Raw genomic sequence first — 21442 nt, forward strand, 5'->3', positions numbered from 1 at the left:
TCGAGCAGCTCAGCCAGCATGGGCTGATCGTCAATAGAGCCCCCCCTGCCCCCCTCCCTTGGTTTTACTTACCTCCTCACCATGGTGGACAGCACCACTCGATGGCCAGAAGCTGTCCCACTGTCATCCACAATATTCACCAATGTAGCCCGGGCATTCATCAGGAACTGGATCACGTGGTTCGGCACCCCATCTGACCTCTCCTTGGACCAGGGATCACAGTTTGCGTCTGAGCTCTGGAACACAGTCGCAGATAGCACAGGGGTGAAGCTCCACCGCACCACCCGCAGGCCAATGGGTTGCGCAAGCGGTTTCATCGCTCTATGAAGGCTGCTGTTCGAGCCAGCCTCAAGGATAGCAGCTGGGTCGACAAGCTCCCATGGGTCATGCTGGGCATCAGGACTGCCCCTAAAGAGGACCTCCAGTCCTCATCCACTGAACTGGTTTACGGACAGCCGCTGAGGGTCCCAAGGGATTTTATCCCCAACATCATGGCTCCCTGGCCTGCAGCCCATCAACGGACCACCTTCCTGTATAACACCGGAGCTTTCGCACTGCTCCCCACTTCCCAACACGGCCTCCCACAGTCTCACATCCCCGCAAGTCGGCAGTCAGCAGAATATGTTTTCATTCGCCATGATACCCACCATAGACCCCTGCATCCTCCCTATGATGGGCCATTCCGTGTCCTGGAGACCAGGAACAAGCACTTTGTGGTGGAAGTCGGTAGAAGAACTGGAGTGGGTCCCTGGGCGCTACACGGTGGCTGCCTACTGCTCCTAGCTACATGACTAGGACAGGTTAAATGCAGAGGATGAATTTCCCCATGGGAATTAATGATGTATATCTTCTTCTTTTTCTTCCCAAACTTGAATGTGCACCGAGGGACCGTACTCAAGTCCTCCAGAAAACTGGATCTGGGGTGCAGTTCAGCTGAACTCCAGTGCGGTTCACATTTGGTGTGAAAGCTATCCAATTTAAAATCCGGAAATTAATGTTATTGATGATGTGTAACTTGTTTACCGGTTGCACAATTACGAATTGAAGATTAAGATGTAGGGCGGTCCTATTGCTAAGGGTGGGGTCGCTTTATAATTTCATACAAACTACCTCCACTGCTTCATCAACAGGAATGCACGTGAAGAGAGACGTAACATGAGAAGAGACCATTGTTTCATCCCTCCCATAATGATGTCCCTCACCTTATCCACAACATACACAGTGTTCTGATGTGATGTTCTTTACTGCCTACCAATGGGTTAAGAAGAGATGCCAGAAACTTAGAGATGTTACAGGTCACCGAGTTAATCATACAAACAATAGGCCGTAGTGGCACATCCTGTTTATGTATCTTAGGTAACCCATACAGACTATGTGTAGCGCCCCCTGGGTATAATCTGTGGTACAACATTCTGTCAATAGCATTGTCCTGTTCTAACTGCTTCAGACTATCACTTTTTTCTTGTGACCACTGCCTGGATCTTGATTGAGGGCTCATAAGTATTCATGTTGCTAAGAAACATCATAACTTTCTCATGATAGTCTGTCTGGTTTAATACAACAGTGCATCTGCCTTTGTCCGCTAGAAGATTGATGATGTCATTGTACTTACTGAGAGTTGTGAGAGTATGGTACATTTTTAAATATAAAAGCACATATGTATATATGTCATTACATAACACTTGAGTGACAATGTCTTATAACTAAGCAATTATAGCAAAAAGCAAAAGGTTATATAGCAAAGACAAAAAGTTATGAGAAAATGAACTTGTTTATGCCCAAAGGCAGGATAAGAGAGATTCCAAAATGTCAGTGTAACCATTAAAATATCAAATCGCCCATTAGAATGTCAAAGGGGGATGATTGAAGACATCCTTGCATAGACAGAGAGACTGAAGACATCCTTGGATAGATAGAGAGACTGAAGACATCCTTGGATAGATAGAGATTGAAGACATCCTTGCATAGACAGAGAGATTAAAGACATCTTTGGATAGATAGAGACTGAAGACATCTTAGGATAGACAGAGATTGAAGACATATTTGACAGACAGAGAGATTGAAGACATCCTTGGATAGATAGAGAGACTGAAAACATCCTTGGCTAGACACAGAGATTGAAGACATCCTTGGAGAGATAGACTGAAGACATCCTTGCACAGACAGAGATTGAAGACATCCTTGCATAGACAGAGATTGAAGACATCCTTGGATAGATAGAGAGATTGAAGACATCCTTGCATAGACAGAGATTGAAGACATCCTTGGATAGATAGAGAGACTGAAGACATCAATGGATAGATAGAGATTGAAGACATCCTTGCATAGACAGAGATTGAAGACATCCTTGGCTAGATAGAGAGCCTAAAGACATCATTGCATAGATAGAGAGATTGAAGACATTTTTGGACAGAGAAAGAGAGACTGAAGACATCCTTGGATAGATAGAGATTGAAGACATCCTTGCATAGACAGATGATTAAAGACATCTTTGGATAGATAGAGACTGAAGACATCTTAGGATAGACAGAGATTGAAGACATATTTGACAGACAGAGAGACTGAAGACATCCTTGGATAGACAGAGAGACTGAAGACATCCTTGGATAGATAGAAAGACTAAAGACATCCTTGGATAGAAAGAGAGACTGAAGAAATCGCTGCATAGATAGAGAAACTGAAGACATCCTTGGATAGACAGAGAAATTGAACACATCCTTGCAAAGATAGAGATTGAAGACATCCTTGCATAGATAGAGATTGAAGACATCATTGAATAGATAGAGAGACTGAAGACATCCTTGGCTGGATAGAGAGACTGAAGACATCCTTGCACAGACAGAGATTGAAGACCTCCTTGGATAGACAGAGATTGAATTAATCCTTGCCTAGATAGAGACTGAAGACATAAATGGATAGATAGAGATTGAAGACATCCTTGCATAGATAGAGAGACTGAAGACATCTTTGGATAGACAGAGATTGAAGACATTGCTGCATAGATAGAGAGACTGAAGACATCCATGGAAAGACAGACAGATGGAACACATCCTTGCATAGATAGATATTGAAGACATCCTTGGATAGTTAGAGATTGATGACATCCTTGCATAGATAGAGAGATTGAAAACATCCTTGCATAGACAGAGATTGAAGACATCATTGCATAGATAGAGATTGAAAATATCCTTGCATACATAGAGAGACTGAAGACAGCCTTGGCTGGATAGAGAGACTGAAGAAATCCTTGGATAGATAGCGACTGAAGACATCCCTGCCTAGATAGAGAGACTGAAGACATCCCTGCCTAGATAGAGAGACTGAAGACATCATGGGATAGATAGAGATTGAAGACATCCTTGCTTAAATAGAGACTGAAGACATCTTTGGATAGACAGAGAGATTGAAAACATTCTTGAAGAGATAGAGATTGAAGACATCCCTGCATAGATAGAGATTGAAGACATACTTGCATAGTGAGAAATTGAAGACATCCTTGCATAGATAGAGATTGAAGACATCCTTGCATAGATAGAGATTGAAGACATCCTTGGATAGACAGACTCAAGACATACTTGCATAGCGAGAAATTTAAGACATCCTTGCATAGATAGAGATTGAAGACATCCTTGCATAGATAGAGATTGAAGACATCCTTGGATAGACAGACTTAAGACATCCTTGGATAGACAGAGATTGAAGACATCGCTGCATAGATAGAGAGACTGGAGACATCCTTGGATAGACAGAGAGATTGAACACATCCTTGCATAGAGAGAGATTGAAGACATCCTTGGATAGTTAGAGATTGAAGACATCCTTGCATAGACAGAGATTGAAAACATCCTTTCATAGAGATTGAAGACATCCTTGCATAGATAGAGATTGAAGACATCCTTGCATAGCGAGCAATTGAAGACATCCTTGCATAGATAAATATTGAAGACATCCTTGCATGGATTGAGATTGAAAACATTCTTGAAGAGATAGAGATTGAAGACATCCTTGCAAAGACAGAGACTGGATACATCCTTGGCTAGATAGAGAGACTGAAGACATCCTTGGATAGATAGAGATTGAAGACATCCTTGGATAGATAGAGATTGAAGACATCCCTGCATAGATAGAGATTGAAGACATCCTTGCATAGATAGAAAGACTGAAGACATCCTTGGCTAGATAGAGAGACTGAAGACATCCTTGGATAGATAGAGACTGAAGACATCCTTGGATAGATAGAGATTGAAGACTTCCTTGGATAGATAGAGATTGAAGACATCGTTGGATAGATAGAGATTGAAGACATCCCTGCATAGATAGAGATTGAAGACATACTTGCATAGCGAGAAATTGAAGACATCCTTGCATAGATAGAGATTGAAGACATCTTTGCATAGATAGAGATTGAAGACATCCTTGGATAGACAGACTCAAGGCATACTTGCATAGCGAGAAATTGAAGACATCCTTGCATAGATAGAGATTGAAGACATCCTTGCATAGATAGAGATTGAAGACATCCTTGGATAGACAGACTCAAGACATCCTTGGATAGACAGAGATTGAAGACATCGCTGCATAGATAGAGAGACTGAAGACATCCTTGGATAGACAGAGAGATTGAACACATCCTTGCATAGATAGAGATTGAAGACATCCTTGGATAGTGAGAGATTGAAGACATCCTTGCATAGACAGAGATTGAAAACATCCTTTCATAGAGATTGAAGACATCCTTGCATAGATAGAGATTGAAAATATCCTTGCAAAGATAGAGATTGAAGACATCCTTGCATAGACAGAGACTGAAGACATCCTTAGCTGGATAGAGAGACTGAAGACATCCCTGCCTAGATAGAGAGACTGAAGACATCATTGAATAGATAGAGATTGAAGACATCCTTGGATAGATAGAGATTTAAGACATCCTTGCATAGATAGAGATTTAAAGACATCCTTGCACAGATATAGATTGAAGACATCCTTGCATAGATAGAGACTGAAGACATCCTTGCATAGATAGAAACTGAAGACATCCTTGCATAGATAGAGATTGAAGACATCCTTGCATAGATAGAGAGACTGAAGACATCCGTGGCTAAATAGAGAGACTGAAGACATCCTTGGATAGATTGAGATTGAAAACATCCTTGAAGAGATAGAGATTGAAGACATCATTGCATAGACAGAAATTGAAGACATCCTTGCATAGATACAGATTGAAGACATCTTTGCATAGCGAGTAATTGAAGACATCCTTGTAGAGATAGAGATTGAAGACATCCTTGCATAGATAGAGATTGAATACATCCTTGGATAGACAGAGATTGAAGACATCCTTGCATAGATAGAGATTGAACACATCCTTGCATCGAGAGAGATTGAACACATCCTTGCATAGAGAGATTGAAGACATCCTTGCATAGATATAGAGACTGAAGACATCCTTGCATAGATAGAAACTGAAGACATCCTTGCATAGATAGAGAGACTGAAGACATCCTTGCCTAGATAGAGAGACTGAAGACATCCTTGCATAGAGAGAGATTGAACACATCCTTGCATCGCGAGCAATTGAAGACATCCTTGCATAGATAGAGATTGAAGACATCCTTGCATAGATAGAGATTGAATACATCCTTGGATAGATAGAGATTGAAGACATCCTTGCATAGATAGAGATTGAACACATCCTTGCATCGAGAGAGATTGAACACATCCTTGCATAGAGAGATTGAAGACATCCTTGCATAGATAGAGAGACTTAAGACATCCTTGCATAGATAGAAACTGAAGACATCCTTGCATAGATAGAGAGACTGAAGACATCCTTGGCTAGATAGAGATTGAATACATCCTTGGATAGATAGAGATTGAAGACATCCTTGCATAGATAGAGATTGAACACATCCTTGCATCGAGAGAGATTGAACACATCCTTGCATAGAGAGATTGAAGACATCCTTGCATAGATATAGAGACTGAAGACATCCTTGCATAGATAGAAACTGAAGACATCCTTGCATAGATAGAGAGACTGAAGACATCCTTGCCTAGATAGAGAGACTGAAGACATCCTTGCATAGAGAGAGATTGAACACATCCTTGCATAGCGAGCAATTGAAGACATCCTTGCATAGATAGAGATTGAAGACATCCTTGCATAGATAGAGATTGAATACATCCTTGGATAGATAGAGATTGAAGACATCCTTGCATAGATAGAGATTGAACACATCCTTGCATCGAGAGAGATTGAACACATCCTTGCATAGAGAGCTTGAAGACATCCTTGCATAGATATAGAGACTGAAGACATCCTTGCATAGATAGAAACTGAAGACATCCTTGCATAGATAGAGAGACTGAAGACATCCTTGGCTAGATAGAGATTGAATACATCCTTGGATAGAGATTGAAGACATCCTTGCATAGATAGAGATTGAAGACATCCTTGCATAGATAGAGATTGAACACATCCTTGCATCGAGAGAGATTGAACACATCCTTGCATAGAGAGATTGAAGACATGCTTGCATAGATATAGAGACTGAAGACATCCTTGTAGAGATAGAGATTGAAGACATCCTTGCATAGATAGAGATTGAATACATCCTTGGATAGATAGAGATTGAAGACATCCTTGCATAGATAGAGATTGAACACATTCTTGCATCGAGAGATTGAACACATCCTTGCATAGAGAGATTGAAGACATCCTTGCATAGATATAGAGACTGAAGACATCCCTGCATAGATAGAGATTGAAGACATACTTGCCTAGCGAGAAATTGAAGACATCCTTGCATAGATAGAGATTGAAGACATCCTTGCATAGATAGAGATTGAAGACATCCTTGGATAGACAGACTCAAGACATACTTGCATAGCGAGAAATTGAAGACATCCTTGCATAGATAGAGATTGAAGACATCCTTGCATAGATAGAGATTGAAGACATCCTTGGATAGACAGACTTAAGACATCCTTGGATAGACAGAGATTGAAGACATCGCTGCATAGAGAGACTGAAGACATCCTTGGATAGACAGAGAGATTGAACACATCCTTGCATAGATAGAGATTGAAGACATCCTTGGATAGTTAGAGATTGAAGACATCCTTGCATAGATAGAGATTGAAGACATCCTTGGATAGACAGACTTAAGACATCCTTGGATAGACAGAGATTGAAGACATCGCTGCATAGATAGAGAGACTGAAGACATCCTTGGATAGACAGAGAGATTGAACACATCCTTGCATAGATAGAGATTGAAGACACCCTTGGATAGTTAGAGATTGAAGACATCCTTGCATAGACAGAGATTGAAAACATCCTTTCATAGAGATTGAAGACATCCTTGCATAGATAGAGATTGAAGACATCCTTGCATAGTGAGCAACTGAAGACATCCTTGCATAGATAAATATTGAAGACATCCTTGCATGGATTGAGATTGAAAACATTCTTGAAGAGATAGAGATTGAAGACATCCTTGCAAAGACAGAGACTGGATACATCATTGGCTAGATAGAGAGACTGAAGACATCCTTGGATAGATAGAGATTGAAGACATCCTTGGATAGATAGAGATTGAAGACATCCCTGCATAGATAGAGATTGAAGACATCCTTGCATAGATAGAAAGACTGAAGACATCTTTGGCTAGATAGAGAGACTGAAGACATCCTTGGATAGACAGACTCAAGACATACTTGCATAGCGAGAAATTGAAGACATCCTTGCATAGATAGAGATTGAAGACATCCTTGCATAGATAGAGATTGAAGACATCCTTGGATAGACAGACTCAAGACATCCTTGGATAGACAGAGATTGAAGACATCGCTGCATAGATAGAGAGACTGAAGACATCCTTGGATAGACAGAGAGATTGAACACATCCTTGCATAGATAGAGATTGAAGACATCCTTGGATAGTTAGAGATTGAAGACATCCTTGCATAGACAGAGATTGAAAACATCCTTTCATAGAGATTGAAGACATCCTTGCATAGATAGAGATTGAAAATATCCTTGCAAAGATAGAGATTGAAGACATCCTTGCATAGACAGAGACTGAAGACATCCTTGGATAGATAGAGATTGAAGACATCCTTGGATAGATAGAGATTGAAGACATCCCTGCATAGATAGAGATTGAAGACATACTTGCATAGCGAGAAATTGAAGACATCCTTGCATAGATAGAGATTGAAGACATCCTTGCATAGATAGAGATTGAAGACATCCTTGGATAGACAGACTCAAGACATACTTGCATAGCGAGAAATTGAAGACATCCTTGCATAGATAGAGATTGAAGACATCCTTGCATAGATAGAGATTGAAGACATCCTTGGATAGACAGACTTAAGACATCTTTGGATAGACAGAGATTGAAGACATCGCTGCAGAGATAGAGAGACTGAAGACATCCTTGGATAGACAGAGAGATTGAACACATCCTTGCATAGATAGAGATTGAAGACATCCTTGGATAGATAGAGATTTAAGACATCCTTGCATAGATAGAGATTTAAAGACATCCTTGCACAGATAGAGATTGAAGACATCCTTGCATAGATAGAGACTGAAGACATCCTTGCATAGATAGAAACTGAAGACATCCTTGCATAGATAGAGATTAAAGACATCCTTGCATAGATAGAGAGACTGAAGACATCCTTGGCTAGATAGAGAGACTGCAGACATCCTTGCATAGATAGAGATTGAAGACATCCTTGCATAGATAGAGAGACTGAAGACATCCGTGGCTAGATAGAGAGACTGAAGACATCCTTGGATAGATTGAGATTGAAAACATCCTTGAAGAGATAGAGATTGAAGACATCATTGCATAGACAGAAATTGAAAACATCCTTGCATAGATACAGATTGAAGACATCTTTGCATAGCGAGCAATTGAAGACATCCTTGTAGAGATAGAGATTGAAGACATCCCTGCATAGATAGAGATTGAATACATCCTTGGATAGATAGAGATTGAAGACATCCTTGCATCGAGAGAGATTGAACACATCCTTGCATAGAGAGATTGAAGACATCCTTGCATAGATAGACTGAAGACATCCTTGCATAGATAGAAACTGAAGACATCCTTGCATAGATAGAGAGACTGAAGACATCCTTGGCTAGATAGAGATTGAATACATCCTTGGATAGATAGAGATTGAAGACATCCTTGCATAGATAGAGATTGAACACATCCTTGCATCGAGAGAGATTGAACACATCCTTGCATAGAGAGATTGAAGACATCCTTGCATAGATATAGAGACTGAAGACATCCTTGCATAGATAGAAACTGAAGACATCCTTGCATAGATAGAGAGACTGAAGACATCCTTGGCTAGATAGAGATTGAATACATCCTTGGATAGATAGAGATTGAAGACATCCTTGCATAGATAGAGATTGAAGACATCCTTGCATAGATAGAGATTAAACACATCCTTGCATCGAGAGAGATTGAACACATCCTTGCATAGAGAGATTGAAGACATGCTTGCATAGATATAGAGACTGAAGACATCCTTGTAGAGATAGAGATTGAAGACATCCTTGCATAGATAGAGATTGAATACATCCTTGGATAGATAGAGATTGAAGACATCCTTGCATAGATAGAGATTGAACACATTCTTGCATCGAGAGAGATTGAACACATCCTTGCATAGAGAGATTGAAGACATCCTTGCATAGATATAGAGACTGAAGACATCCCTGCATAGATAGAGATTGAAGACATACTTGCATAGCGAGAATTTGAAGACATCCTTGCATAGATAGAGATTGAAGACATCCTTGCATAGATAGAGATTGAAGACATCCTTGGATAGACAGACTCAAGACATACTTGCATAGCGAGAAATTGAAGACATCCTTGCATAGATAGAGATTGAAGACATCCTTGCATAGATAGAGATTGAAGACATCCTTGGATAGACAGACTTAAGACATCCTTGGATAGACAGAGATTGAAGACATCGCTGCATAGATAGAGAGACTGAAGACATCCTTGGATAGACAGAGAGATTGAACACATCCTTGCATAGATAGAGATTGAAGACATCCTTGGATGGTTAGAGATTGAAGACATCCTTGGATAGATAGAGATTGAAGACATCCCTGCATAGATAGAGATTGAAGACATCCTTGCATAGATAGAAAGACTGAAGACATCCTTGGCTAGATAGAGAGACTGAAGACATCCTTGGATAGATAGAGACTGAAGACATCCTTGGATAGATAGAGATTGAAGACTTCCTTGGATAGATAGAGATTGAAGACATCGTTGGATAGATAGAGATTGAATACATCCCTGCATAGATAGAGATTGAAGACATACTTGCATAGCGAGAAATTGAAGACATCCTTGCATAGATAGAGATTGAAGACATCCTTGCATAGATAGAGATTGAAGACATCCTTGGATAGACAGACTCAAGACATACTTGCATAGCGAGAAATTGAAGACATCCTTGCATAGATAGAGATTGAAGACATCCTTGCATAGATAGAGATTGAAGACATCCTTGGATAGACAGACTCAAGACATCCTTGGATAGACAGAGATTGAAGACATAGCTGCATAGATAGAGAGACTGAAGACATCCTTGGATAGACAGAGAGATTGAACACATCCTTGCATAGATAGAGATTGAAGACATCCTTGGATAGTTAGAGATTGAAGACATCCTTGCATAGACAGAGATTGAAAACATCCTTTCATAGAGATTGAAGACATCCTTGCAGAGATAGAGATTGAAAATATCCTTGCAAAGATAGAGATTGAAGACATCCTTGCATAGACAGAGACTGAAGACATCCTTAGCTGGATAGAGAGACTGAAGACATCCCTGCCTAGATAGAGAGACTGAAGACATCATTGAATAGATAGAGATTGAACACATCCTTGGATAGATAGAGATTTAAGACATCCTTGCATAGATAGAGATTTAAAGACATCCTTGCACAGATATAGATTGAAGACATCCTTGCATAGATAGAGACTGAAGACATCCTTGCATAGATAGAAACTGAAGACATCCTTGCATAGATAGAGATTGAAGACATCCTTGCATAGATAGACTGAAGACATCCTTGGCTAGATAGAGAGACTGAAGACATCCTTGCATAGATAGAGATTGAAGACATCCTTGCATAGATAGAGAGACTGAAGACATCCGTGGCTAGATAGAGAGACTGAAGACATCCTTGGATAGATTGAGATTGAAAACATCCTTGAAGAGATAGAGATTGAAGACATCATTGCATAGACAGAAATTGAAGACATCCTTGCATAGATACAGATTGAAGACATCTTTGCATAGCGAGCAATTGAAGACATCCTTGTAGAGATAGAGATTGAAGACATCCTTGCATAGATAGAGATTGAACACATCCTTGGATAGATAGAGATTGAAGACATCCTTGCATAGATAGAGATTGAACACATCCTTGCATCGAGAGAGATTGAACACATCCTTGCATAGAGAGATTGAAGACATCCTTGCATAGATAGAGAGACTGAAGACATCCTTGCATAGATAGAAACTGAAGTCATCCTTGCATAGATAGAGAGACTGAAGACATCCTTGGCTAGATAGAGATTGAATACATCCTTGGATAGATAGAGATTGAAGACATCCTTGCATAGATAGAGATTGAACACATCCTTGCGTCGAGAGAGATTGAACACATCCTTGCATAGAGAGATTGAAGACATCCTTGCATTGATATAGACACTGAAGACATCCTTGCATAGATAGAAACTGAAGACATCCTTGCATAGATAGAGAGACTGAAGACATCCTTGGCTAGATAGAGAGACTGAAGACATCCTTGCATAGAGAGAGATTGAACACATCCTTGCATAGCGAGCAATTGAAGACATCCTTGCATAGATGGAGATTGAAGACATCCTTGCATAGATAGAGATTGAATACATCCTTGGATAGATAGAGATTGAAGACATCCTTGCATAGATAGAGATTGAATATATCCTTGCATCGAGAGAGATTGAACACATCCTTGCATAGAGAGATTGAAGACATCCTTGCATAGATATAGAGACTGAAGACATCCTTGCATAGATAGAAACTGAAGACATCCTTGCATAGATAGAGAGACTGAAGACATCCTTGGCTAGATAGAGATTGAATACATCCTTGGATAGATAGAGATTGAAGACATCCTTGCATCGAGAGAGATTGAACACATCCTTGCATAGAGAGATTGAAGACATGCTTGCATAGATATAGAGACTGAAGACATCCTTGTAGAGATAGAGATTGAAGACATCCTTGCATAGATAGAGATTGAATACATCCTTGGATAGATAGAGATTGAAGACATCCTTGCATAGATAGAGATCGAACACATCCTTGGATAGATAGAGATTGAAGACATCCTTGCATAGATAGAGATTGAACACATTCTTGCATCGAGAGAGATTGAACACATCCTTGCATAGAGAGATTGAAGACATCCTTGCATAGATATAGAGACTGAAGACATCCCTGCATAGATAGAGATTGAAGACATACTTGCATAGCGAGAAATTGAAGACATCCTTGCATAGATAGAGATTGAAGATATCCTTGCATAGATAGAGATTGAAGACATCCTTGGATAGACAGACTCAAGACATACTTGCATAGCGAGAAATTGAAGACATCCTTGCATAGATAGAGATTGAAGACATCCTTGCATAGATAGAGATTGAAGACATCCTTGGATAGACAGACTTAAGACATCCTTGGATAGACAGAGATTGAACACATCCTTGCATAGATAGAGATTGAAGACATCCTTGGATAGTTAGAGATTGAAGACATCCTTGCACAGACAGAGATTGAAAACATCCTTTCATAGAGATTGAAGACATCCTTGCATAGATAGAGATTGAAGACATCCTTGCATAGCGAGCAACTGAAGACATCCTTGCATAGATAAATATTGAAGACATCCTTGCATGGATTGAGATTGAAAACATTCTTGAAGAGATAGAGATTGAAGACATCCTTGCAAAGACAGAGACTGGATACATCATTGGCTAGATAGAGAGACTGAAGACATCCTTGGATAGATAGAGATTGAAGACATCCTTGGATAGATAGAGATTGAAGACATCCCTGCATAGATAGAGATTGAAGACATCCTTGCATAGATAGAAAGACTGAAGACATCCTTGGCTAGATAGAGAGACTGAAGACATCCTTGGATAGATAGAGACTGAAGACATCCTTGGATAGATAGAGATTGAAGACTTCCTTGGATAGATAGAGATTGAAGACATCGTTGGATAGATAGAGATTGAAGACATCCCTGCATAGATAAAGATTGAAGACATACTTGCATAGCGAGAAATTGAAGACATCCTTGCATAGATAGAGATTGAAGACATCCTTGCATAGATAGAGATTGAAGACATCCTTGGATAGACAGACTCAAGACATACTTGCATAGCGAGAAATTGAAGACATCCTTGCATAGATAGAGATTGAAGACATCCTTGCATAGATAGAGATTGAAGACATCCTTGGATAGACAGACTCAAGACATCCTTGGATAGACAGAGATTGAAGACATCGCTGCATAGATAGAGAGACTGAAGACATCCTTGGATAGACAGAGAGATTGAACACATCCTTGCATAGATAGAGATTGAAGACATCCTTGGATAGTTAGAGATTGAAGACATCCTTGCATAGACAGAGATTGAAAACATCCTTTCATAGAGATTGAAGACATCCTTGCATAGATAGAGATTGAAAATATCCTTGCAAAGATAGAGATTGAAGACATCCTTGCATAGACAGAGACTCAAGACATACTTGCATAGCGAGAAATTGAAGACATCCTTGCATAGATAGAGATTGAAGACATACTTGCATAGCGAGAAATTGAAGACATCCTTGCATAGATAGAGATTGAAGACATCCTTGCATAGATAGAGATTGAAGACATCCTTGGATAGACAGACTCAACACATACTTGCATAGCGAGAAATTGAAGACATCCTTGCATAGACAGAGATTGAAGACATCCTTGCATAGATAGAGATTGAAGACATCCTTGGATAGACAGACTTAAGACATCTTTGGATAGACAGAGATTGAAGACATCGCTGCATAGATAGAGAGACTGAAGACATCCTTGGATGGACAGAGAGATTGAACACATCCTTGCATAGATAGAGATTGAAGACATCCTTGGATAGATAGAGATTTAAGACATCCTTGCATAGATAGAGATTTAAAGACATCCTTGCACAGATATAGATTGAAGACATCCTTGCATAGATAGAGACTGAAGACATCCTTGCATAGATAGAAACTGAAGACATCCTTGCATAGATAGAGATTGAAGACATCCTTGCATAGATAGAGAGACTGAAGACATCCTTGGCTAGATAGAGAGACTGAAGACATCCTTGCATAGATAGAGATTGAAGACATCCTTGCATAGATAGAGAGACTGAAGACATCCGTGGCTAGATAGAGAGACTGAAGACATCCTTGGATAGATTGAGATTGAAAACATCCTTGAAGAGATAGAGATTGAAGACATCATTGCATAGACAGAAATTGAAGACATCCTTGCATAGATACAGATTGAAGACATCTTTGCATAGCGAGCAATTGAAGACATCCTTGTAGATATAGAGATTGAAGACATCCTTGCATAGATAGAGATTGAATACATCCTTGGATAGATAGAGATTGAAGACATCCTTGCATAGATAGAGATTGAACACATCCTTGCATCGAGAGAGATTGAACACATCCTTGCATAGAGAGATTGAAGACATCCTTGCATAGATAGAGAGACTGAGGACATCCTTGCATAGATAGAAACTGAAGACATCCTTGCATAGATAGAGAGACTGAAGACATCCTTGGCTAGATAGAGATTGAATACATCCTTGGATAGATAGAGATTGAAGACATCCTTGCATAGATAGAGATTGAACACATCCTTGCATCGAGAGAGATTGAACACATCCTTGCATAGAGAGATTGAAGACATCCTTGCATAGATATAGAGACTGAAGACATCCTTGCATAGATAGAAACTGAAGACATCCTTGCATAGATAGAGAGACTGAAGACATCCTTGGCTAGATAGAGATTGAATACATCCTTGGATAGATAGAGATTGAAGACATCCTTGCATAGATAGAGATTGAAGACATCCTTGCATAGATAGAGATTGAACACATCCTTGCATCGAGATAGATTGAACACATCCTTGCATAGAGAGATTGAAGACATGCTTGCATAGATATAGAGACTGAAGACATCCTTGTAGAGATAGAGATTGAAGACATCCTTGCATAGATAGAGATTGAATACATCCTTGGATAGATAGAGATTGAAGACATCCTTGCATAGATAGAGATTGAACACATTCTTGCATCGAGAGAGATTGAACACATCCTTGCATAGAGAGATTGAAGACATCCTTGCATAGATAGAGACTGAAGACATCCCTGCATATATAGAGATTGAAGACATACTTGCATAGCGAGAAATTGAAGACGTCCTTGCATAGATAGAGATTGAAGACATCCTTGCATAGATAGAGATTGAAGACATCCTTGGATAGACAGACTCAAGACATACTTGCATAGCGAGAAATTGAAGACATCCTTGCATAGATAGAGATTGAAGACATCCTTGCATAGATAGAGATTGAAGACATCCTTGGATAGACAGACTTAAGACATCCTTGGATAGGCAGAGATTGAAGACATCGCTGCATAGATAGAGAGACTGAAGACATCCTTGGATAGACAGAGAGATTGAACACATCCTTGCATAGATAGAGATTGAAGACATCCTTGGATGGTTGGAGATTGAAGACATCCTTGCATAGACAGAGATTGAAAACATCCTTTCATAGAGATTGAAGACATCCTTGCATAGATAGAGATTGAAGACATCCTTGCATAGCGAGCAATTGAAGACATCCTTGCATAGATAAATATTGAAGACATCCTTGCATGGATTGAGATTGAAAACATTCTTGAAGAGATAGAGATTGAAGACATCCTTGCAAAGACAGAGACTGGATACATCCTTGGCTAGATAGAGAGACTGAAGACATCCTTGGATAGATAGAGATTGAAGACATCCTTGGATAGATAGAGATTGAAGACATCCCTGCATAGATAGAGATTGAAGACATCCTTGCATAGATAGAAAGACTGAAGACATCCTTGGCTAGATAGAGAGACTGAAGACATCCTTGGATAGATAGAGACTGAAGACATCCTTGGATAGATAGAGATTGAAGACATCCCTGCATAGATAGAGATTGAAGACATACTTGCATAGCGAGAAATTGAAGACATCCTTGCATAGATAGAGATTGAAGACATCCTTGCATAGATAGAGATTGAAGACATCCTTGCATAGATAGAGATTGAAGACATCATTGCATAGCGAGAAATTGAAGACATCCTTGCATAGATAGAGATTGAAGACATCCTTGCATAGATAGAGATTGAAGACATCCTTGGATAGACAGACTTAAGACATCTTTGGATAGACAGAGATTGAAGACATCGCTGCATAGATAGAGAGACTGAAGACATCCTTGGATAGACAGAGAGATTGAACACATCCTTGCATAGATAGAGATTGAAGACATCCTTGGATAGTTAGAGATTGAAGACATCCTTGCATAGACAGAGATTGAAAACATCCTTTCATAGAGATTGAAGACATCCTTGCATAGATAGAGATTGAAGACATCCTTGCATAGCGAGCAATTGAAGACATCCTTGCATAGATAAATATTGAAGACATCCTTGCATGGATTGAGATTGAAAACATTCTTGAAGAGATAGAGATTGAAGACATCCTTGCAAAGACAGAGACTGGATACATCCTTGGCTAGATAGAGAGACTGAAGACATCCTTGGATAGATAGAGATTGAAGACATCCTTGGATAGATAGAGATTGAACACATCCTTGCATCGAGAGAGATTGAACACATCCTTGCATAGAGAGATTGAACACATCCTTGCATAGAGAGATTGAAGACATGCTTGCATAGATATAGAGACTGAAGACATCCTTGTAGAGATAGAGATTGAAGACATCCTTGCATAGATAGAGATTGAATACATCCTTGGATAGATAGAGATTGAAGAGATCCTTGCATAGATAGAGATTGAACACATTCTTGCATCGAGAGAGATTGAACACATCCTTGCATAGAGAGATTGAAGACATCCTTGCATAGATATAGAGACTGAAGACATCCTTGCATAGATAGAAACTGAAGACATCCTTGCATAGATAGAGAGAATGAAGACATCCTTGGCTAGATAGAGAGACTGAAGACATCCTTGCATAGATAGAGATTGAACACATCCTTGGATAGATAGAGATTGAAGACATCCTTGCATAGATAGAGATTGAAGATATCATTGCATAGATAGAGAGACTGAAGACATCCGTGGCTAGATAGAGAGACTGAAGACATCTGTGGATAGATTGAGATTGAAAACATCCTTGAAGAGATAGAGATTGAAGACATCATTGCATAGACAGAAATTGAAGACATCCTTGCATAGATAGAGATTGAAGACATCCTTGCATAGATAGAGACTGAAGACATCCTTGGATAGATAGAGATTGAAGACATCCTTGCATAGATAGAGATTGAACACATCCTTGCATAGATAGAGATTGAAGACATCCTTGCATAGAGAGATTGAAGACATCATTACATAGATGGAGAGACTGAAGACATCCTTGCAGAGATAGAGATTGAAGACATCCTTTCATAGAGATTGAAGACATCAGGAACAATTTATTCGTCATTACATATTATGTACTACCTACATAAAAGAAACGAAATTCCGTTACCCCCAGCCCACAGCAGTGCAACACAAAAACAACCTCCAAAACAACACCACCAAAAACACAAAAAACAGAGAGAACAAAGCACAAAAAGAAAAAACAAAAGAAAGAGAGGAGAACACAGTCCACCTAGTACAACATAGTTCAAAAACTCCGCCGTCCAGAGAACGAACGCCAGCCAAGATGACTGGCGGTACTGGCGGTCTGCATGGGCTAGCAGTTAGCCCAGCCTACCCCGCTTCCGCATCCCGTCAGACCGCCCTCAGTGTTTTCCCCTCAGGCGCAGCTCACCGTGGTCCCTGGGCATATCAGAAGCAGCAGACCAGGCTCCCCCAACCGATCCAATGCCAGCTCTCCAGCCAGACACCTTCGACACACCTCCCCCGCACTCCTCACGACAACACAAACACAGGTGCAGACAAAAACACTGCACAGTCTATGCCAGGCGAGGCCGCCGTCAGACTGCCTTGGTGTTTTCTCTTGAGCAGGGCTGTGGACTAGCAGTTAGCTTAGCCTGCCCCGCTTCCGTATCCCATCAGACCACCCTCAGCGTTCCCTCCTCAGGCCCACAGGACACAGCAGACCAAGTTCTCTCAGCCAATCTAGTACCAGCTCACCCAGCCAAACGAAATCGATTATCAAAATAAAAACTTCACACGATGACCCAAACTTAGACGTGGACAAAGACACTTAATAGGCACTGAGTGAGGCCGCCACAAACACGAGTCCGTACTGCCATCTTCCCACACCGCAAGTATACATCATTGCATAGATAGAGAGATTGAAGATATCCTTGCATAGCTAGAGAGGTGCCTGCTCCACCAATATGTTCTGATCAACAAGTGCAAGGAGTGGCAAGGGGTGGAGGGAAACCTATGAATGGATCTGAACATAATGGTATAAAAAGGGTAAAACTTTTGTACTTCAGTTGCTCTGCAGACCAACTCAGGTTTTGTTGACGCTTCAATAAAAGTCTTATTTGAAGGATCCTCGCTTCGGTGATTACTTGGTCATTTCTCTGTATCACTGGCCACCACAGAGAAAACTTGGCGTCGCGAACAGGATTGGAAAACGCAAATGGCCTTGATGCAGGATGGGCTTGGCTCTGAACTCTGCACAGAAAAGTAGTCACTAAAAGGTAAGCAACATTTTGTTTTATTATAAATATTTCTGTAAAGAGATTGCTGAGATGCCCATTACCTGCGACTGTAAGAGCTGCTTCTAAAAAAACTTACCAAATTCAACGAACAAATTAAAGACACAAAGGGTCCTTTTGCATGGGCAGTTAACATTTGTAAAGTGAATAAGTACTCTAAGACTTCCTCCAGGAGACAGTGAAGCATCTATCTTACAAGGATAAGGACGAGGCACAGTACAGTATTTTGTTTAACAGTATATAGGGATATACAGTATTGTTTGCAAAATACAGTGTCTCAGGGCATGGTACAGTATCAAGAAACAGTAAGAAATGTTTGACACAGTGTCCACCAAGACCTAGCTCAGGGGACTTAGGTGCCTGTTTAGGTAAACAGGGATGGATAGAGTATAGTATCAGGGTGTAATAATACATCTGGATACAGTATCTAAATCCTCCAGCCTGAAGGATAATAAGCTTGTGGATAAAAGCCTGGGCGAGCCCCAGATTGGTCTGCAGCCTTGTTAAAACCAACAGAAGGGCTGAGCCACACTCCAGGTTGACTCTCACTGAGGGACGTGTGACCCAAGATACCCAATAGGGGAGAGCACCTGTGGATGACCCTTCTGAAGGTTGGCAACAACAGAGGAAAGGTAATAAGTAGGGACGTCTTGATCAAGTTTTTTGGGCCCCGATCCAATTCCGATCATTCCGATCATGCTATCTGCCGATACATTTTCCTAGAATAACCAATCGAATGTATATGCTTGACAATTGAATAGCTCTGCAATGCATTAAGAAAGAAAATGCCTGCATCCAAGCTGTTCCTTAATGGGTTATTATTTTTTTCAAAATAAACAGTATAAATATGCTTTTTATCACAAGTCCACTTGTAGTGCTGCATTGGTTTTAACTTGTTCTTTAACTAAATAACCAAGCAATTGTAAACAAACTAAAATATATAGCTTATTCCACTTAGTGCAAACAGTTACAATTCCACTTCAAAATGGTAGCTTAACTTTGACATTCAGTCACAACACTCAATTCCTTACTGCAGCATTGTACTAAAACTAGAACACTCAAAATGAGTGCATGACATGTAGTGTCAGGGGGGTAGGACATAACATGGCTCCAACAGCTCCAAAAGACACTGAAAACCAGTGTCCTCTACCACATCGATGGGCTGGTCATCCAAAGTGATGAGTTCAGCTACTTTTTCAGTTATCTTTTTGGCCTTGCCGCTGCCGGGAGGAAATGTCTCTCTCTTTTTAAAAGTACCCTACCTCGAGTGTGAGTTGCTTCAGTGCTGCTTTCATCTTGGTTAGCTGAGTGAACTCGTTAAATTCCGTTTCGGTTTTTTTTAGGTGTCTAATCAAGTTAGTGGTATTGTACGCAGCTCTACAAAAACTGCCCAGCAAAATGCTTGCATTGCAAGTGGCTGTTGGGCTATTTTCAGTTTCTATTTTAAAATAACGCCACACTTCAGACATTTTAGCTGCATCCTGGTCATGCTGCAAATTGTGCTCCCTGTTTACAACAGCTGCGTGACAGTAGACTGAGCGGAGGTGTCACAAAACAAAACAAATGATCGGACTTATTTTCTGCTCAGTCCGATCCAATTCGATCTCTTAAAACATGCCTGGATTGGCCCCGATCCCGATCCTTGAGATCAGATTAGGACATCCCTAGTAATAAGGTTATCTGAGTGCAATTGAAAAATACAAGCTTATACAGTTTCTGCTGTAACCTTGGTACTGAGACAAACAGAGCCACTTGTTTCTAGTTAGACATCACGTTCTACTCACATGTTTTTGCATACAACTTGTGTTTTGCCTACAACTGACCCTTCCGCTGCTGTCGGCACGTCCTTGGTGGTGAGACAGTGGCTGCTTTCTCCATGTTGACCTTAGTCTAGAAGTACTCTCCCCCAGCAAAGATAGCTGGTACCTGGCCTTCCTATGGCAGAAGGGGAAGTAGCTTGCACCTGCAGATTGGGGGGGGGGGGGCTGCTCCCTTTGTCTGGTGTCAGCAGAAAACCACATTTCATCCTGATATGCAAGTTGTTGTCTCATCCTCTAAAAAATCATGTATCTAATGCTCTGGGCTCTTTCTGTCCTTGGCGAGACTGAGACCATGTACCTGCAATTCTCTGTGAATTAAACTTACTCAGAGAGACAAGACTGACTATTTTCTTTTTATCACAAAATTTGCCACCATACCGAGCTAGCCCGATAAGCCTGTGTGACCCACAGAAGCTCCAGGATGGAGCTGATGCATAACCTCTATAAAAAATAAAAAAAACCTCTCCACAAGACTGTCGGACCTGAGTCAGGCCCCTGATAGATAACAGACTAGTAGAAAAGAAATGATAAAAGGAGAGGAGAAAGTAAAAATAAAAG

At 40.4% G+C, this 21442-nt stretch overlaps 1 protein-coding gene across 1 annotated transcript in view; it reads left to right on the forward strand.

Moving 5' to 3' along the window:
* The first annotated feature begins 386 nt into the window (after window positions 1-386).
* LOC130117802 (general transcription factor II-I repeat domain-containing protein 2-like) overlaps window positions 387-21442 on the forward strand; it is a 104170-nt gene continuing 83114 nt past the window's right edge. The window contains exon 1 of the mRNA XM_056286037.1: window positions 387-726. Within this exon, the coding sequence (XP_056142012.1) occupies window positions 387-726 (340 nt within the window). The remainder of the gene's footprint in view (window positions 727-21442) is intronic.

Source organism: Lampris incognitus, chromosome 9 (assembly GCF_029633865.1).
Source record: "Lampris incognitus isolate fLamInc1 chromosome 9, fLamInc1.hap2, whole genome shotgun sequence".
In the NCBI taxonomy this organism is placed as follows: Eukaryota; Metazoa; Chordata; class Actinopteri; order Lampriformes; family Lampridae; genus Lampris; species Lampris incognitus.